The sequence below is a fragment of the Sminthopsis crassicaudata genome, chromosome 3 (assembly GCF_048593235.1).
Source record: "Sminthopsis crassicaudata isolate SCR6 chromosome 3, ASM4859323v1, whole genome shotgun sequence".
NCBI classification, from domain to species: domain Eukaryota; kingdom Metazoa; phylum Chordata; class Mammalia; order Dasyuromorphia; family Dasyuridae; genus Sminthopsis; species Sminthopsis crassicaudata.
Genome location: NC_133619.1, coordinates 40,756,405 through 40,771,819, shown reverse-complemented (window position 1 = coordinate 40,771,819; position 15,415 = coordinate 40,756,405). Strand labels below are relative to the sequence as shown.

The following is a 15,415-nucleotide window of genomic DNA, read 5'->3' as shown; positions in this document are numbered from 1 at the left end:
CTATTTGATCTGATTTTTCTTGTACAGCAATATGTTTACATATATTGGCTTTGACATATATTTTTAACATGTATAACATTTTGAATCACTTGCCATCTAAGGGAGGGGGTGGGAGGAAGGAGGGGAAATTTTGGAACACAAAGCTATGCAAGGATCAATAATTAAAAATTAATGATGTTAGAGAAGAGCTAATCCAATTCCAATTGATTAATGATGGACAGAATCAGCTACATCCAGAAAAGGAACACTGGGAAATGAGTGTAAACTGTTATTTTTACCTTCTGAATCCAATTCTTCCTGTGCAACAAGAAATTCGGTTCTACACACATATATTGTATCTAGAATATACTGTAATATATTTAACATGTACAAGACTGCCTGCCATCTGGGGGAGGGGGTTGGGGGAGGAAGGGAAAAAATCTGAATAGAAGTAAGTGCAAGGGATAATGTAGTAAAAAATTATCCATGCATATGTACTGTCAAAAAAAGTTATAATTATAAAATAAAATAAAAATTTTTTAAAAATAAATAAATCTCCTACTAAATGAATAAAATAAAAATGGTAGCCTGGAGATGAGGTTGGTTTAAAAAGGAAAAGATGGTATTTATTGATGTATAAAATGAGAATCATTGGTGAATAAAGTTACCAAATAAAACCAAACCAGGAGTTTCACAATCATCAAACAAAAGGAATGTGAGACTCCTCCTGTCAGCTCTAAAAAAAAAAAATTAATGATGTATATGTTTTGTAAATAAAAAGCTTTAATGATAAAACATTTTTGGGAAAATTGCTTTTCAGAAGGTTGTTTCCTTGCCTGTAAAATAAGAATGGGCAGGTAGGTGGCACCATCAGGGACATATCTCTATAGTCAGGAGGACCTGAGTTCAAATCCAGCTTCAAATACTTCTTAGCTGTGTGACCCTGGGCAAGTCACTTAACCCTGTTTACCTCAGTTTCCTCATCTGTGAAATGATCTAGAGAAGACAATTGGCAAAACCCACTCAAGTATATCTCAACATAAACAGTAATAAAAATAATAATCCTTATACTCCAGAGTATATTCTGAGAACTGAGTATATTCTGAGCACCCACTACAAAAAAAGGGCTTGGTTTATTATTCTGTTCATTGTATAGCCTTGAGAAAGTGATGGGGAGAATAGTAATAATGCAAATTATACTTTTAGAAGTTTCTGGGGTCTATCCCCCCTCCCACAGGAGAGTTGTTAAATATTTGTCAGTTGAGATTTGCTATTTTACAAGGTTTGGAAAAGGAAAGGCTAGAAAAGTGTGAGCTTTCATGCAATAACCCCAGGGTGCTCCAGGTCTTGCCTTCTTGGGACTTGTGTACACAATGCATGTTGCACCAACATAGACCTGAGATCCTGGCCACCTTATCATTTGGGTCCCATTCACCACATGAACTTGAACAAATTTTTGTTTGTTTAAGGTTATAAAAGCCTGTGTGGTTTTGGAACCCAATCCATCTAGTGTAACAGATTAGGCAAATAATAAAAGCAGGATTAGAGCAATATAGTAAGTTATATTATTCCCAATACAATAGTGATTTCAGTAAGCTGATTTAGAAAATAGGAAACATCTGTCTACACATGAAGATGGAGGTAGTAAATATTAGGGAGAAAGAGTAGTAGTAAGAAATAAAATAAAGAATGAAATAAAAAGCATATGAGAATGGAAGGGGATCCTATTGTTATACTTGTCTTTTTAAATGGTGATAAATTAAAGCATGATAAGTAGGATTTGACCTGGGCTAACACAGAGGATCCAAGATATGTGAGATGAACAACATGTGAAAGCAAAGATATGTAAATTACTGACCGAGTAAATGGAAATAACTATAAAGGAGAAGGCACTAGCATTTGAAGAAATTTGAAAAAGCTTCCTTAAGAAGGTCTCCCTTGAGCTGAAGTTTATTTTTTTATTAAATACATTTTCACATTTGTCATGTTGTGCAAGAAAAAAAATCAGACCAAAAGGGGGAAAAAAATCACAAGAAAAAAAAAAGATGAAAAGGCTATGCTTTGATCTACATTCAGTCCCCATGGTTCTCTCTCTGGATGCAGATGGGATTTTTTATCCCAAGAATATTGGAATTTCCTTGAATCACTGCATTGTTGAGAAGAACCAAATCCATCACAGTTAATTATCACATAATTTTGTTATCACAGTGTTTAATGTTCTCCTGGTTCTTTGAGCTGAATTTTAAAGAAAGTTGAAGATTCTAAGATATAGAAGGGAGGAGGGAAAGTATTCTAGACATGGGGGTGATAGTCAATTCAAAAGCATGGAAGGGAGAAAAGGAGCATGTTGTGTGAAGAATACAGCAAATACCCATTAAGGACTTACTGTATGTAAAGATCCTGGGTGAAATACAAAGGTAAACAAGTCCTGATACTCTAATGAAATTTCTGTCTGATCTATAAAAGAATTTGTACAAAGCAAATTATATATAGGATAAATAGGAAACTAACAGAGGAGAGGCACCAGAATTACAATTATTTGGAAAGGGTTTACTGCAGTCAACACATTTATATTTGAAGCTTCAAGGAAGTTAGGAGACAGAGATAAGGAGGGAGAACATTCTAGATACAAAGGACAGCAAGAGAAAATACCAAGAGTCAAAGATGGTGTCTTGTTCATGGAACGGTCAGTTGGCTGATGTCAAAAAATATGGTGGGGAGTAAGGTACAAGGGACCTGGAAAGGTAGGAGGACGCTAGATTATGAAGGCCTTTGAATGCCAAACAGAGCATTTTGTATTCCTCTTAGAGGCAATAGGGAGCCATTAGAGTTTGCTGAATAAGGAAGTGACAGGATCAGACCTACATTTTAGGAAAAGCATTTTAGCAGCTAGATCACCTCTTGAATCTATTCCTTCCTATTTATTCCCTCTAATAAGTTCCAGATAAGAATAGTATGTTCCTTTTATAGGTTCCTTTCAGTTTTAAAGGAAGGAAGAGGATGATGGGAGAACAGGATAAGGTCTAGGAGCAGCCAATTTTGATAAAAATGTGCTTTAAAAAGGGTTCATTTTCCCCAGGATCAATCTGATGTCAGAATATTGAACTAAAAATATGTAAAAGTTATTGTTGATTTAAAGCATTTTGCAAGAAATATAAAAAGGATTGTGGTATAGTGATGTTCCTGGGATCATAGAATGAGAATTATTCATGGAATAATGAATAGAGTTTCATTCTTAAAGCCTAGCTTCTGGTCTAGACTCAGAGACACATGCTCACAATATGAATTAGGAAAAATCAATTAACTACTCAATTCTATGAAAAGAAGTATCAAATACAGACTAGCCCAGAAGTCCCCAGTGAGACCTGATCTAAATTAAAATGTAATTGGGAAATATTTAAATAAATAAATAATCAAACAAATAAATAAAGATACAATAGAACATAGATAATGTTACTTTGTGGTTTTCTGTGTCAGTATGTAGCTACAGGAATACTTGTGTCTGGGTGAGTAGTTTCTGTTTCTATTTGAATTTAGCAGGATAGTTCTTTGCAATTTTCCTAGTCAGGAATTCTTAACCTTTTTTTTTAATGTCACAGTCCCCTTTGGTGGTTCAGTGAAAACTATGGATCCCTTATCATAATAATGTTTTTAAATTCATGAAGCAAAATATCTAGTACTCCAAAGAAAACCAATTAGATTGAAATCATTATCAAAAATTTTTAAATAAATTCATAGATACCAGCTTAAGAAATCCAGCTAAGATTTCTCAGAGAAGGTGACAATTCACATTGGAAAAGAGAGTCCCCTCCTTCAGCGGTCCCCCACAATAACAAAATCACTGGTCTAGTCCTTATAAGAAATATTTCAAAATTATATTAATAAACTTGAATTTCCTTCCAGCTCTAAAATTTTTTTCTTTTTCCATGTCTGTCTGGCTTCCTCAGAGTAACTTGCCTCTAATGGAAAATGAAGAAATAAAAGAAAAATAAATTGATTCTCCTACCTGGATTCTGCTGTATCCAGTCTGGAAGCCAATTTAGCTCACAGTCACACACCCAGGGGTTTCCATGCAAGTAAATACTCTCCAATTCAGTCATATATAGAATCATCTCCTGTGGGATGGATGTCAGGAGGTTGTCTGACAAATAAATGTACTTTATGAATGATATTTTAAATATCTGGAGATAACTCAAGGAGACAAAGGTATTGGGATGGAGTTTGGTCAACAGATTCCCTTCCAGGTGCACAAGTCGAAGGGAGGTGAGTCCATAAAAGGTCTCTGGGTTTATGAACTCCAGATGGTTGTGATCCAGGTGTAGTCGAGTCAAATTCCTAAGGCCATGAAAGGTATTTTTGTGAAGTCTTCTGACTTTGTTGTAGCTCATTTTCAAAACCTCATGGATTAAAAAGAAAAAGAAATGAAAATAAATATTGTCTCCATGAATGCATTCCATTGTCTTTTGGTTTTGATTGATACTGGATTAGAGATAGAAGAAACAGCATGATGTTTTCAAAATGCTTATCCTGAAGGTATACATACAATACCCTGGTCTTCAATGTTACTCAAAATGCAATATTGTCTAAGGATGAAAGTGGAAATCAACTCCAAAATGGCATCTAGTTATACTATATTGAATGAATGAATGAGTGAGTTAATTAATTAAAGCTTTCTATTATCCAGTGCTAAGTGATATAAAAAAACAAACAAACAAGATGTAAGCTTTCAAGAAACTTTGTAATGAAGAAAGTAGACATAACAGAAAGTTGGGAGTTGGGGACAGTGGGAATATTTGAATGGCCACATTTTGGAAATGGGTGAAAAAGTGACAGAGATGTGGAATTCTGGACAGAATAAGATGAAAGTACTATCAGAGCCCAGGGTCCCAGGGGCAAGAATCCAGATTCCAGGGAGAGAGGGTTGAGGAAGATGTGCAAGTGGCAGGGTATGAAAATGACCAGAAAATTATTGATTTTATTTATTTGGTTGCTTCTTTATTTGACCATATCTATTACAACATTAGTATAAGAAATTTCCAATAAGGAATCTCCAAGTAGAAATATAGATCAACTGACCTTCAACTTAATCTTCTAGAGGTTCTTGGGGAATTTTTTTCTTTTTTCTGCTGAGACAACTGGGGTTAAGGGACTTGCCCAGGGTCACACAGCTAGGAAGTGTTAAGTGTGAGTAAATATTTGAATTCAGGTCCTCCTGACTTCCGGACTGGTGCTCTATCTACTTCACCACCTACCTGCCCCTTGGGGGAAATTTTTTTGAGAGAGTATGTGACTTCTCCAAGACTGCATGATCAATGGACCACAAATAGGCTGCATTTTAGCCTGCCCTTGAAATCAGCCATCCCACTATGTCACTTTGCCTCTTACCACATAGAGTTGACCTGAGAATTAGCCAATGATAATATTACAGGCTGACTTGATGGGACATAGGTGGGTTTAACTCATGGTTAGAAAGGCGTTGTCATAGAGTAAGTAGGTAGAGAGGGACTCAAGAGTCAAGAAATTATGGTTCAAATCCTGCCTCTGACACTAACTGGATGATCATGGGCAAGTTGAATCATCTGCATGAGCCTCAGTTTCCTCCTCTGTAAGAGGGTTGTGCTGAAGCTCAAATGAGCTAATATGGAGTGCCCAAAAAGTTTTAATGCAATTTAGTTTTAATAACTTGAAACTACACTAAAACTTTTGGGACACCCCACATATCTAGTGCTTTGGAAAAATTAAAATCTTACATATCAGTTGTTATTATTATTCAAATTACCTTGGGCTATTCATTAAGACACTAAAACTTAGCTTTTTCGCTGTCTATGAAATGAAGAGATGGATCTAGATGACCACTAAGTTTTCCTTCAGGTTTAAATATTCTGAGTGTTATCAAGTAAATGGCAATGAAGAAGAGCCATATTGATTGATCATAGCAACATCTGACTGGAAGCACTTTGTTATTCATTCATTCAGCTGTGTTCAATTCTTTGCAACCCTGTGGGCCATATTGTCTATGTTTTCTGGGCAAAGAACTGAAATGGTTAAGGCAGACAGAGTTAAATGACTTGCCCAGAGTCACTTAGTGGCTAAAGTATTAGTTTTATTTTAATGTCCCTGAATTCCATTAGGATTCCAAGTGAATTCCAAAGTAGCCTCTGGATTAAGTTTTTAATGTTTGGAAATCATCAGGGGAAAAATACAGTGCAATTCAATTAGCTTAGGATACAAGAAATGTCACTTCATTTATGGATTATAGTTCCCAAATAGAATTGGAAAAGTTAGTATATAACTTTCCCAGATATGTGACATGGCTCTTCCTTTAATCCTCAAATGACACCTTTGGTATCTTCTACAATCTCTAGAAAATGAGTTAAAATGACTCTATGCCCTTTTTTTTCTTGTAAGAAAAAAATAAATAGTATTTAAATCTATAAATGTCTTGTCTGGGATGGCACAAATGAGGATGAGGATGAGGAGGAGAATGATGATGATGATAATGATGACGACAACAATGACGATGATGATAGCTACCTTGTTTTATACTCACAATAATTTTGAAAAGTGCTATTATTTTTATTATTCCCATTTTACAGATGAGAAAAGTGAGGCAGACAAAAGTTAAGAGACTTGGCTAGAATCAGATGCATGTATTTTTTTCTTCCTTACCTGCAAGGCCTGTAAATCCGTAAATGTTTTATCTGGGATGTCACGAATTTCATTGCTGTGCAGCATCAGCAACTCCAGCTTGTGAAGACCAGTAAAGTCAGATTCAGTCAATTTAATCAAACTGTTGTAACTATAAAAAAGATAGATTTCCACTATTGTATATAGTCCATCAAAGAATGTTCAAAAGGGAAGGTGAAAGGACATATTTTTTGACAAACACATAGGTGAATAATAATTCAAAATTCATAAATGCCATTTGTTTTGAAAGTCACGGTGGAGGCTTTCCACAAAGGAAATTAGAGAAAGGTAATTTTTAGTTATTTTAGCTTTGCTTACCAAAGATGGATCTTCTATATGTAATATTTACCACATTATTAATAAAAATGTTTTTTCTTTGAAATAAATTTGAAATGAAAATTAGGGTTTGGAATTTTCAAGATCATATTGATGAATGATTTTGAACAATTCATTAGTCATTGAATGTCAACAATGTGTTCAGAAAGGGGGACAATATCACCTTGCTCTTGACATTCTTTCATTTAAATTTTAATGATTGTTTTCCTTCTGAAAATTTAACAATAAATGTAATATTTATATTCTGTTATGAAGATCCTAACTTTTACTTTTTAATGTAAGTATACACAAAGAAACACATATCTGCATCATATAGACACATACAGATACAGAAACTATCCCTGAGCTACTTAAAAGAAATCTGTGTGCCTTTTCAAAGTGAAACGGACAAAGGAATAAACATTGACATGGATTATTACCATTTCTTTTAAATGTTTCACCAACATAAATCAATCAACACAATAAGGAAGCCAAAGGAAGATAGAAATTTCCTTATCAGCAAGCATATTTTATTGCCAACTGGAGAGATATGGTGGCTAAGTATGAAACTGGTTTAGAATATTAGCCTGTAAATTTTTCAGGAAGAAATTTACTTCTTTGGACAAGTGATTTGAAGTCCCTCACCTGTAAAATGAGGGGGTTGGATAGTTGATCCTGAAATCTCTTCTGCTCTATATCTGTGATTCTAAGATCCTATAATCATGAGCAGTCTTATCTCATCAAACAGCCAAAGATTTCTCATTACAAAATTAGTGTATTTTCCATTACATCAATGCTGCTTTGTATCTTCTTTAGAATCTAGGGACTTGACCTAGCCACTCCTCTTATATATCCCTCTCCCCTCATCAGGAATTAGGGGGAAATAGCAAAATATATATATAGTTAAAATGAAAAACAAAGACTTAAAAATTACTGAAGCCACCATTAGGTTTTGGTTAGTTCTTGGACTGTCCATTTCCAACTGGACTGGAAATAATATTAAGCTTTAATTTCCCGTTTCTTAATTCCCTTTTTATTAGGATTCCCTTTATTAATGGCCTCCTGATAAAGCAGGTGTAATTCTTCCCTGCTCAGGGAAGCTCAGACCAAAGACTTACAAAGAGAGCAATGTTTCACCTACCCCAGATTGATGCGTTCTGCATTGTCCGGGATGGAATCTGGAATGGCTGTGAGGTACCGGAATGTGCAGTGTACCTCTGTAGGGACATAACAGGCACAGCGGCGGGGGCAGGCACTGCCATAGCGAAGGGTAGCCAGGCAGACACTGACCAGAGAAGTCAGCAAGTGAGGGAGTTCTTTGCCTTTTACTTTCATCCTGAAACAACATCTTTGTCAGCAAAGACAAGTACAGATAGTCCAGCATCCTCTCTTCTCCCCCCTCTTTCCCAAGCACAAAAACACAACTGGTCAGTCTTGCCCTCAATATTCAAGAACAGACTTGTTACTGGGGAATCTGTACTATCTACTACCCTCAAATAAAGCTCTATCATCCAGAGAGATATTTATCATCAAGAAAAATCCTTACAACTTGTCACTTTTGTGATGAAAAGCAGCAGGGGACATGTTATTCAAGAGTTGTTAAAAAGTGAAACTGGAGAGCTTAATGAGGATCCAGTTACCAATGAATCCCACTGCATGTTATTGGGAGTGTTTGTAAATTGTCTTTTCCTGGGCCCCAGCCAGGCAGAACACGTAGGCTGCTTTATTGCCAAATATTGACTATAAAAAATAGTAAGGGATTGGATGGGACAGAGGCTCCAGCAACCTTCAGTGTTGGGCTGCAGAAAGAAAGACAGATACTTTACAAGTGTAATCTTGCTCTGGATATATAAAGAATATCCCAGTTAAGACTACTTCTGTGTGACCACTTCTTTTTCTTCTTCTTCCTCTTTCTCCCTCCTCTTCCTCCAAATGTCATTGTTGCTTTGTGGAGCATCACCAAGAGTAAGAGGCAGAGCCACTCAGTGGGAGTCATTTTTGTTGCCCAAATGTTGGATCAGCATCAATAACTAAGCCCAATTATTCCTACCTATCCACCCAAAACCCAGAGCTTAAGGATTGTCCTGAAACCTTCATGTTGCTTATCTGAGAGCAATGATTATAATATAATGTTTAAGAAAGCACCCAACATCCAGAGCTTAAGTTCTGGCCTGAAACTTTCATGCTGCTTTATCTGAGAGCAATGATTGTAATAAAATGTTTAAGAAAGCACCCAACATCCAGAGCTTAAGTTCTGGCCTGAAACTTTCATGCTGCTTTATCTGAGAGCAATGATTGTAATAAAATGTTTAAGAAAGTACCCAACACCCAGAGCTTAAGGATTGCTCTGAAACCCTCATACTGCTTATCTAAGAGCAATGATTGTAATATAATGTTTAAGAAAGCACCTAAAGCTTTAAGGACTGCCTTAAAACCTTCTTGCTGCTTATCTGAGAGCAATAATTCTAATAAAATATTTAAGAAATTTCAACAATTCATTGAAATTCACATTTGGCTGTGAATATGCTTTTAACTATAGAACTTACTTGAAAATAACATGATGTTGAAGTGCTTCTAGGATTTGCTGTAAACCGTGTAGCTGGGAAGCTAACCAGATTTAGGAAACAGATGTAAGAGCGCCCTGGCTCAATCCAATCTAATGTGAGTACATGAATGTTTTTGATAATTGATTGCTAAACATTTCATAACTACTGTATGTTTGGAGCCTTTCCCTCATCTATATACTTAGATTAGCAAAGGATAGTCAGCTTGGAATGAACTCCTGGGTTGGAGACTAGAAGGATGCAAAGGTATTAGACCCCCCAGATCTGGCACAAAATGGAAATGACTTGGAAGAGAATCAAAGAAGAGAGGTTAAAAGGGGAGGAAAAGGAATTTTACAAAAGCTGCACAACATATGCAACAAGAGAGAGGAGCTGACAATACCTGAAAATCGTTTTTATGGCAGCTTAGTCTTTCCCAGTCATTGATTCTTCCTGTGAAATTGGCAAAAATTGACTAGGAGGAGAAAAATTCTCTGAACCAAAGATGCAGGATGCTTGAAGTCCTTTTGCTTAGCAGTCGAATGACTAACACTCCAGTCAGAAAGACAGAGATGCAACTTCGGGGTGATGCGTGTGCCCCGAGTAAACAGGGAAAGTGATGTTTTAAAATGAAGAAATATTTAAGAGAAAGTCTAGTTCTTTGGGGTTAATTTTTTTTTTCCCTGAACAAAGTTTGGTTTGGTTTGGTTTTTCAATGGTGCATTCCAAGTTTTCCTTGTATTTCCATTTCAATGGCACTATCTTTATCTCTCCTCCCCCACCCCCTGCGCGGGTCCCAAGAACTTCACCTCAAAATCTATTTCCTGAAAACTCTCACACCGGTTCCAAAAATGTGGTTCTCCACCTATTGTTCCCCTTTCTTGTGAAAGTCTCTTGACCCTGGCTTCAAGGCATTGAAACAGAGGGAGTTTTCCTTTCTTGCTTTCCTTCTCTCTTGACTTTCTCCCTAGTATGTCCCATCCTCCTCTTCCCTCTGTTCCCCTCTTTCCCTCCCTCTCTCCGTCTTGCCCCCTCTCGTCCCTCTCCCTCTCTCTCCACAAAGTCTCTCCCCTCCAAGCTGAACTTGATGCATTCGCACATTAGCCCCAAATTCAACCACGTCCCGCCCCCTCCTCCTCCTCCTCGTCCTCCTCGTCCTCCTCCTCTTTCTGTTCTCCTTTTCTTCTTCCTCCTCTTCCTCCTCCTCTTCCACCTCCTTCTTTTTCTCTTGCCCCTGCTCCAGATGCTGCTGCTGCTGCTGCTGCAGCTGCTGCTGCTGTACCTTGCAAGAAAATGATTGGAGGATTCCTTACCTTACCTCTCTGCCAAGTAGCCAATAGGCTGGTGCCGTTCCAACTACGATCCGACTGGAGTTGTACAAGGATAGAAGACTCTATCTAAGGCAACTCCTGGAGCTGAAGAAACTGTTAAAAGCTGCAGAGCCAGTGGATGAAAAGTGTTGGGAGGGAGGGACTCGCTGGGGGAGTGACATGCGTGTCTGGGGGATTTGACTGAGGGGCCCCAGCACACACAGATAATAAACTGCTGCAGTCAGTTTGTTTGGACTCTGAGAGTGCTTGAAAAGTCTTTCCACATGGTAGTGGGCATTTTCCCTTTCAGAATGATTCTGAAGCTCCCCAAGAACACAGTTCTTGGAAAGTCTTGCTGGAAACTATATGGCAGAGAGTATAGCATGCAAGACATGGAATTAGGAAAACCTGGGTTCAAATATTGCCCCTGATAGTCAATATATGTTTCAATTCTCTGAGCTCAGTTGCCATTTCTAGAAAGTAGGGACAGCCTTACTTTAAAAAAATAAATACCTTTCTTACAGAGTGATTATGGGGTTTAGATGCATTGCTATAGGTCTGAAGTGTTTTCTAAAATTAAAACTCCCACATGTGTACCTGTTATTGCTATTGCTTACAAAGTGATTGTGGGATTTAGATGCATTGCTATATATCTAAAGCATTTTATAAATTTAAAACTCCCTATTGGTGTTTGAGAGAGGCAGCCTAGCATAATGAATAAAGTGCCAACTTTGGTGTTAGGAAATCTGGGCTCCATTCCTGCCTTAACTAGCATTATGCTAGTTGTATTCCTACTGAAGCTCTGGGAGTCCCAGTCACTTCTCTAAAGCTGCTTGTTAGAGTAGGGTGGCTCACTTGTACCTAAGAAAGGGATTTCCATATTCCTCTGGTCAAATCATGAGTCCATTTTGAAGCAGGGATGAATACAATAAGGAGAATATAAGAAAAGGAGTGGCAAGTACTAAGAGACCACATTATTTTTCCCATTCTTGGTCTCCATATAGTCAGAGTTTAAACATTTTTCTCTTTCAGCACAACCAGGGATTGTTTTCAGCTCCTTGTATTCCTCATGGACCTTGGTCAAAGCAGTGGGTGGCAGCCTTAGAAATAATATGTTCTCTTGATGTTTTCAAGTTTGAAATATCAATCAGCCTTAGAAATAATATGTTCTCTTGATGTTTTCAAGTTTGAAATATCAATCAGCCTTAGAAATAATATGTTCACTTGATGTTTGCAAGTTTGAAATATAAATTTACCTAAATATGGGATTATTAATTTAGGGTTGAAAAGGACTTTGGAGGCTAAATTCTTTTTCTTTTTTTAACTTGCTATATATAATTTATTTATGCTTAGATATAATTTTCTTTTTTAAAAAAATTTATTAAAGCTTTTTATTTACAAAACATATGCATGGGTAACTTCAACATTGACCCTTGCAAAGCTTTCTGTTCCAAATTTTTCCCTCTTTCCTCCCACCCCCTCCCCTAGATGGTTGATAGTCTAATACATGTTAAATATGTTAGAAATATATGTTAAATCCAATATGATGTATACATATTTATAGAGTTATCTTGCTGCACAAGAAAAATCAGATGAAGAGGGAAAGAAAAACATGAGAAAGAAAACAAAATGCAAGTAAATATCAACAGAAATTGTGAAAATGCAATGTTGTGTTTCACACTCAGTTCCCATAGTCCTTTCTCTGGGCTCTCTTCATCACTGAACAATTGGAACTGATTTGAATCATCTCATTGTTGAAGAGAGTCACATCAATCACAATTGTTCATCAGAATTGATCATTGTATACTTTTGTTGTTGTCATGTATAATGATCTCCTAGTCCTGCTCATTTCACTCAGCATCAGTTCATGTAAGTCTCTCCAATCCTCTCTGTATTTATCCTGCTGGTCATTTCTTACAGAACAATAATATTTCATTACATTCATATATTATAATTTATTCAGCCATTCTCCAATTGATGGGCATCCACTCAGCTTCCAGTTTCCAGCCACTACAAAAAGGGCTGCCACAAACTAATTTATTTTTCTTACAGAGGTTAGGCAACTTACTCAAGACTACACAAGGCTTTCTGTGCTCTTAGTCAATTGTTTTAAAGTAGAATGCAAAATGTCCTTGAATTTGAAGTGAGACCTGTATCTACACTTAGAAGTTGAGTGATTTGGATCTCTGAACCTTAGCTCTCATCTGTAAAATGGGAGAAATGATGGTTGTATCACCTACTTAACAGTGCTGCTATGAATCAAGTGCTTTGTAAATCTTTGAAAATATGAGTTTTCATTTTAGGTGTGGAGGAAAAAAATGTAACAGACAAATGGCTTGCATTTAATTAACCATCATTAGTAGCATGGAATTTTTCTGGGTATGATATTTTATATTTCCCAAATGCATATATTATTAAGAAAGGAATTGGGCTACAGGAGAATTAGGACTAAATTTGAGGTCAGAAGCCCTGGGTTTAGATATTGCTTTGTTACTTCCTACTTGTATAACTTTAAGTAAGTCATCTGGGCCTCAGTTTCCTCATCTGAAAAATGATGGAGTTGCACTAGCTGACTTCCATGAGCCCTTCAATTCTAGACTTATGATCCTATGATCTGAAGTCTAAATCAGCTATCTGGATAATTTAGAAAAATACCTGTAAATTCTGTAGTTGTGTGGTAAAATCCCATGGAACTCTAACTAGCTAAGAAACACTTGTGGATGTCTAAGAAAAAAATGGGAAAAAAAACCTAGAGCTTCAGGAAATGAAGAAGGGTTGGGAATTACCAATGGCAATAGGGAGCAGACAGGAAAACAGACTGTAAGAAAACACGATAATGAGGATGGAGAAGTAAGTTCCTATACTCAAGGAAAGACAATATTGTCTAAAGCAAATCTCCTTATTCAATGATGGAGAGGCGGAATGGTACAATGGAAAGAATGTCGGATTTGGCGTGACTTATTATCTGTTGGAAAAGCCATTAACTTCTCTGGGTCTCAGTTTCCTCATCTGTAAAATACGAGGTTTGGAATAAATGATCCATTAAGTTGTTCCCAATTCTAAAATCTTACAATCCTATAATTTTGCCAATGTAGAATGATGGGTGATTAAGGTTTGGGAAGGAACTGCAAGTTCCCATGAGAAGTTTTAAAGACACACAGAAGTTTGAAAAGCGCTGTCTGATTTTTTTAAAAAATCCCAGTCGCTATTAGTTTTCATTGTGTCCTCACAAAAGTGGGATGTTTTGGATGTGATTCCAGAATGTTTGTGGTTTTCCAGCATTCCTCATGACCAGCAGCTAGTCTGTCTCCCCCACCATCCTACTTCTGGAGAGCTAGACTTTGTGTTCTCGGGCCAATTTCCACTTGAGGTTTGGTCTGGATTCCCCAAACTGAAACCTACGGCAAATTATAAAGTGGTGATCCTGTTCCATGCATAGCTTTTGTGTTTGTAGGATGAGTGAATTAGGATAATCTTTTACCTGTTTGTAGTGGAGTCTGACCATTAGTTTGGATTTAAGAAAAAAATATATAGCTACCACTTTTTCCCCAACTGCTTTGTATCACTCTAGCCTTTCCATATATTTTCATTTTTTCTTTATTCCTTCTAATTTAATAGTTGCAGAACAGCAATTTATTGGGTATCTTCTCCTATTTCAGAAATCAATTCTATTGTTCAAGGACTAATAGCCTATGTTACAAATTGTCCAGAGTGATCTTTTCTCTTTTTCCTCTTGCCCATTCTTTCACTGGGCAGAAAGATGGCATAATGGATAGAATGCCAAGTCTGAAGTTCAAATACAGTCTCAGACACTTAATAAGTAGGAGTCATTTTTAAGTCTGTTTGCCTCAGTGTCCTCATCTGTAAAAATGAGGTAGAGAGTGAAATGGAAAACTGCTTCAGTATCTTTTCCAAGAAATTCTCAAATGAAATCATGAAGAATCAGACATGACTAAACAACAACAAAAAATTTTTCATTATTTAAATCAATTCAATTCAAAAAGCGCCCCAAATGATTACTAGTGTCTTGCTCTTAGTGGTATCTCTCAGAAAGGAAAGAAAAACAAGTTAATTTTCCATTTTACTTCTTATTGGGCTATTCTAGAACCAGATTTGGTATGTGAGAGGAAATGGAATTCCTTACTCAAATACATTTTTCTATTACCTGGAATTCCTTTATTCATGTCTTTCCTGGCCCCCATTTTATTATTATTTTTTATGAAAACTTTTTTTATTTTCAAAACATGCATGGATAATTTTTCAACATTGACTCTTGAAAAACCTTGTGTTCCAAATTTCCCCCTTCTTCCCCCCATAATGTCTTGGCCCCCATTTTAAGCAAATAATATGTACTGAAAGCACATCTTCCACTTTCAGAACATTTGTTGTTGAGTTCACAAAGTGAGGATCTTCATATTCATTTTTCTCAGTAGCCAATGGATAACTTGGTATCAGAGTTAGCATCCATTGGGACCAACCACTCGTCTGCTTACTGTTTTCTTCTGCTCCATGTGTTTCTCTTTTAGTGAAATGGAGTTTTGCCCCCAAACAACTGTAACAATCCTTCTCAAAAAAAGGGTC

The 15,415-nt window shown here is 36.7% G+C and overlaps 1 protein-coding gene across 4 annotated transcripts in view; it reads right to left on the bottom strand.

The window, feature by feature from the left end:
* IGSF10 (immunoglobulin superfamily member 10) overlaps positions 1–10,966 on the bottom strand; it is a 28,841-nt gene extending 17,875 nt beyond the window's left edge. Inside the window, exons 1-4 of one of the 4 annotated variants that reach the window (XM_074298312.1) lie at positions 10,838–10,966; positions 8,123–8,317; positions 6,649–6,778; positions 3,986–4,376 (exon numbers count right to left, since the gene is read on the bottom strand). In XM_074298312.1, coding sequence (XP_074154413.1) covers positions 3,986–4,376; positions 6,649–6,778; positions 8,123–8,316 — 715 coding nt within the window. In that variant the 5' untranslated portion in view covers position 8,317; positions 10,838–10,966. Of the gene's footprint in view, positions 1–3,985; positions 4,377–6,648; positions 6,779–8,122; positions 8,318–9,527; positions 9,876–9,927; positions 10,515–10,837 lie in introns of those variants that run through there. The other 3 variants (XM_074298315.1, XM_074298313.1, XM_074298314.1) reach the window with 3 other exon arrangements.
* Between the last annotated feature and the right edge of the window lie 4,449 nt (positions 10,967–15,415).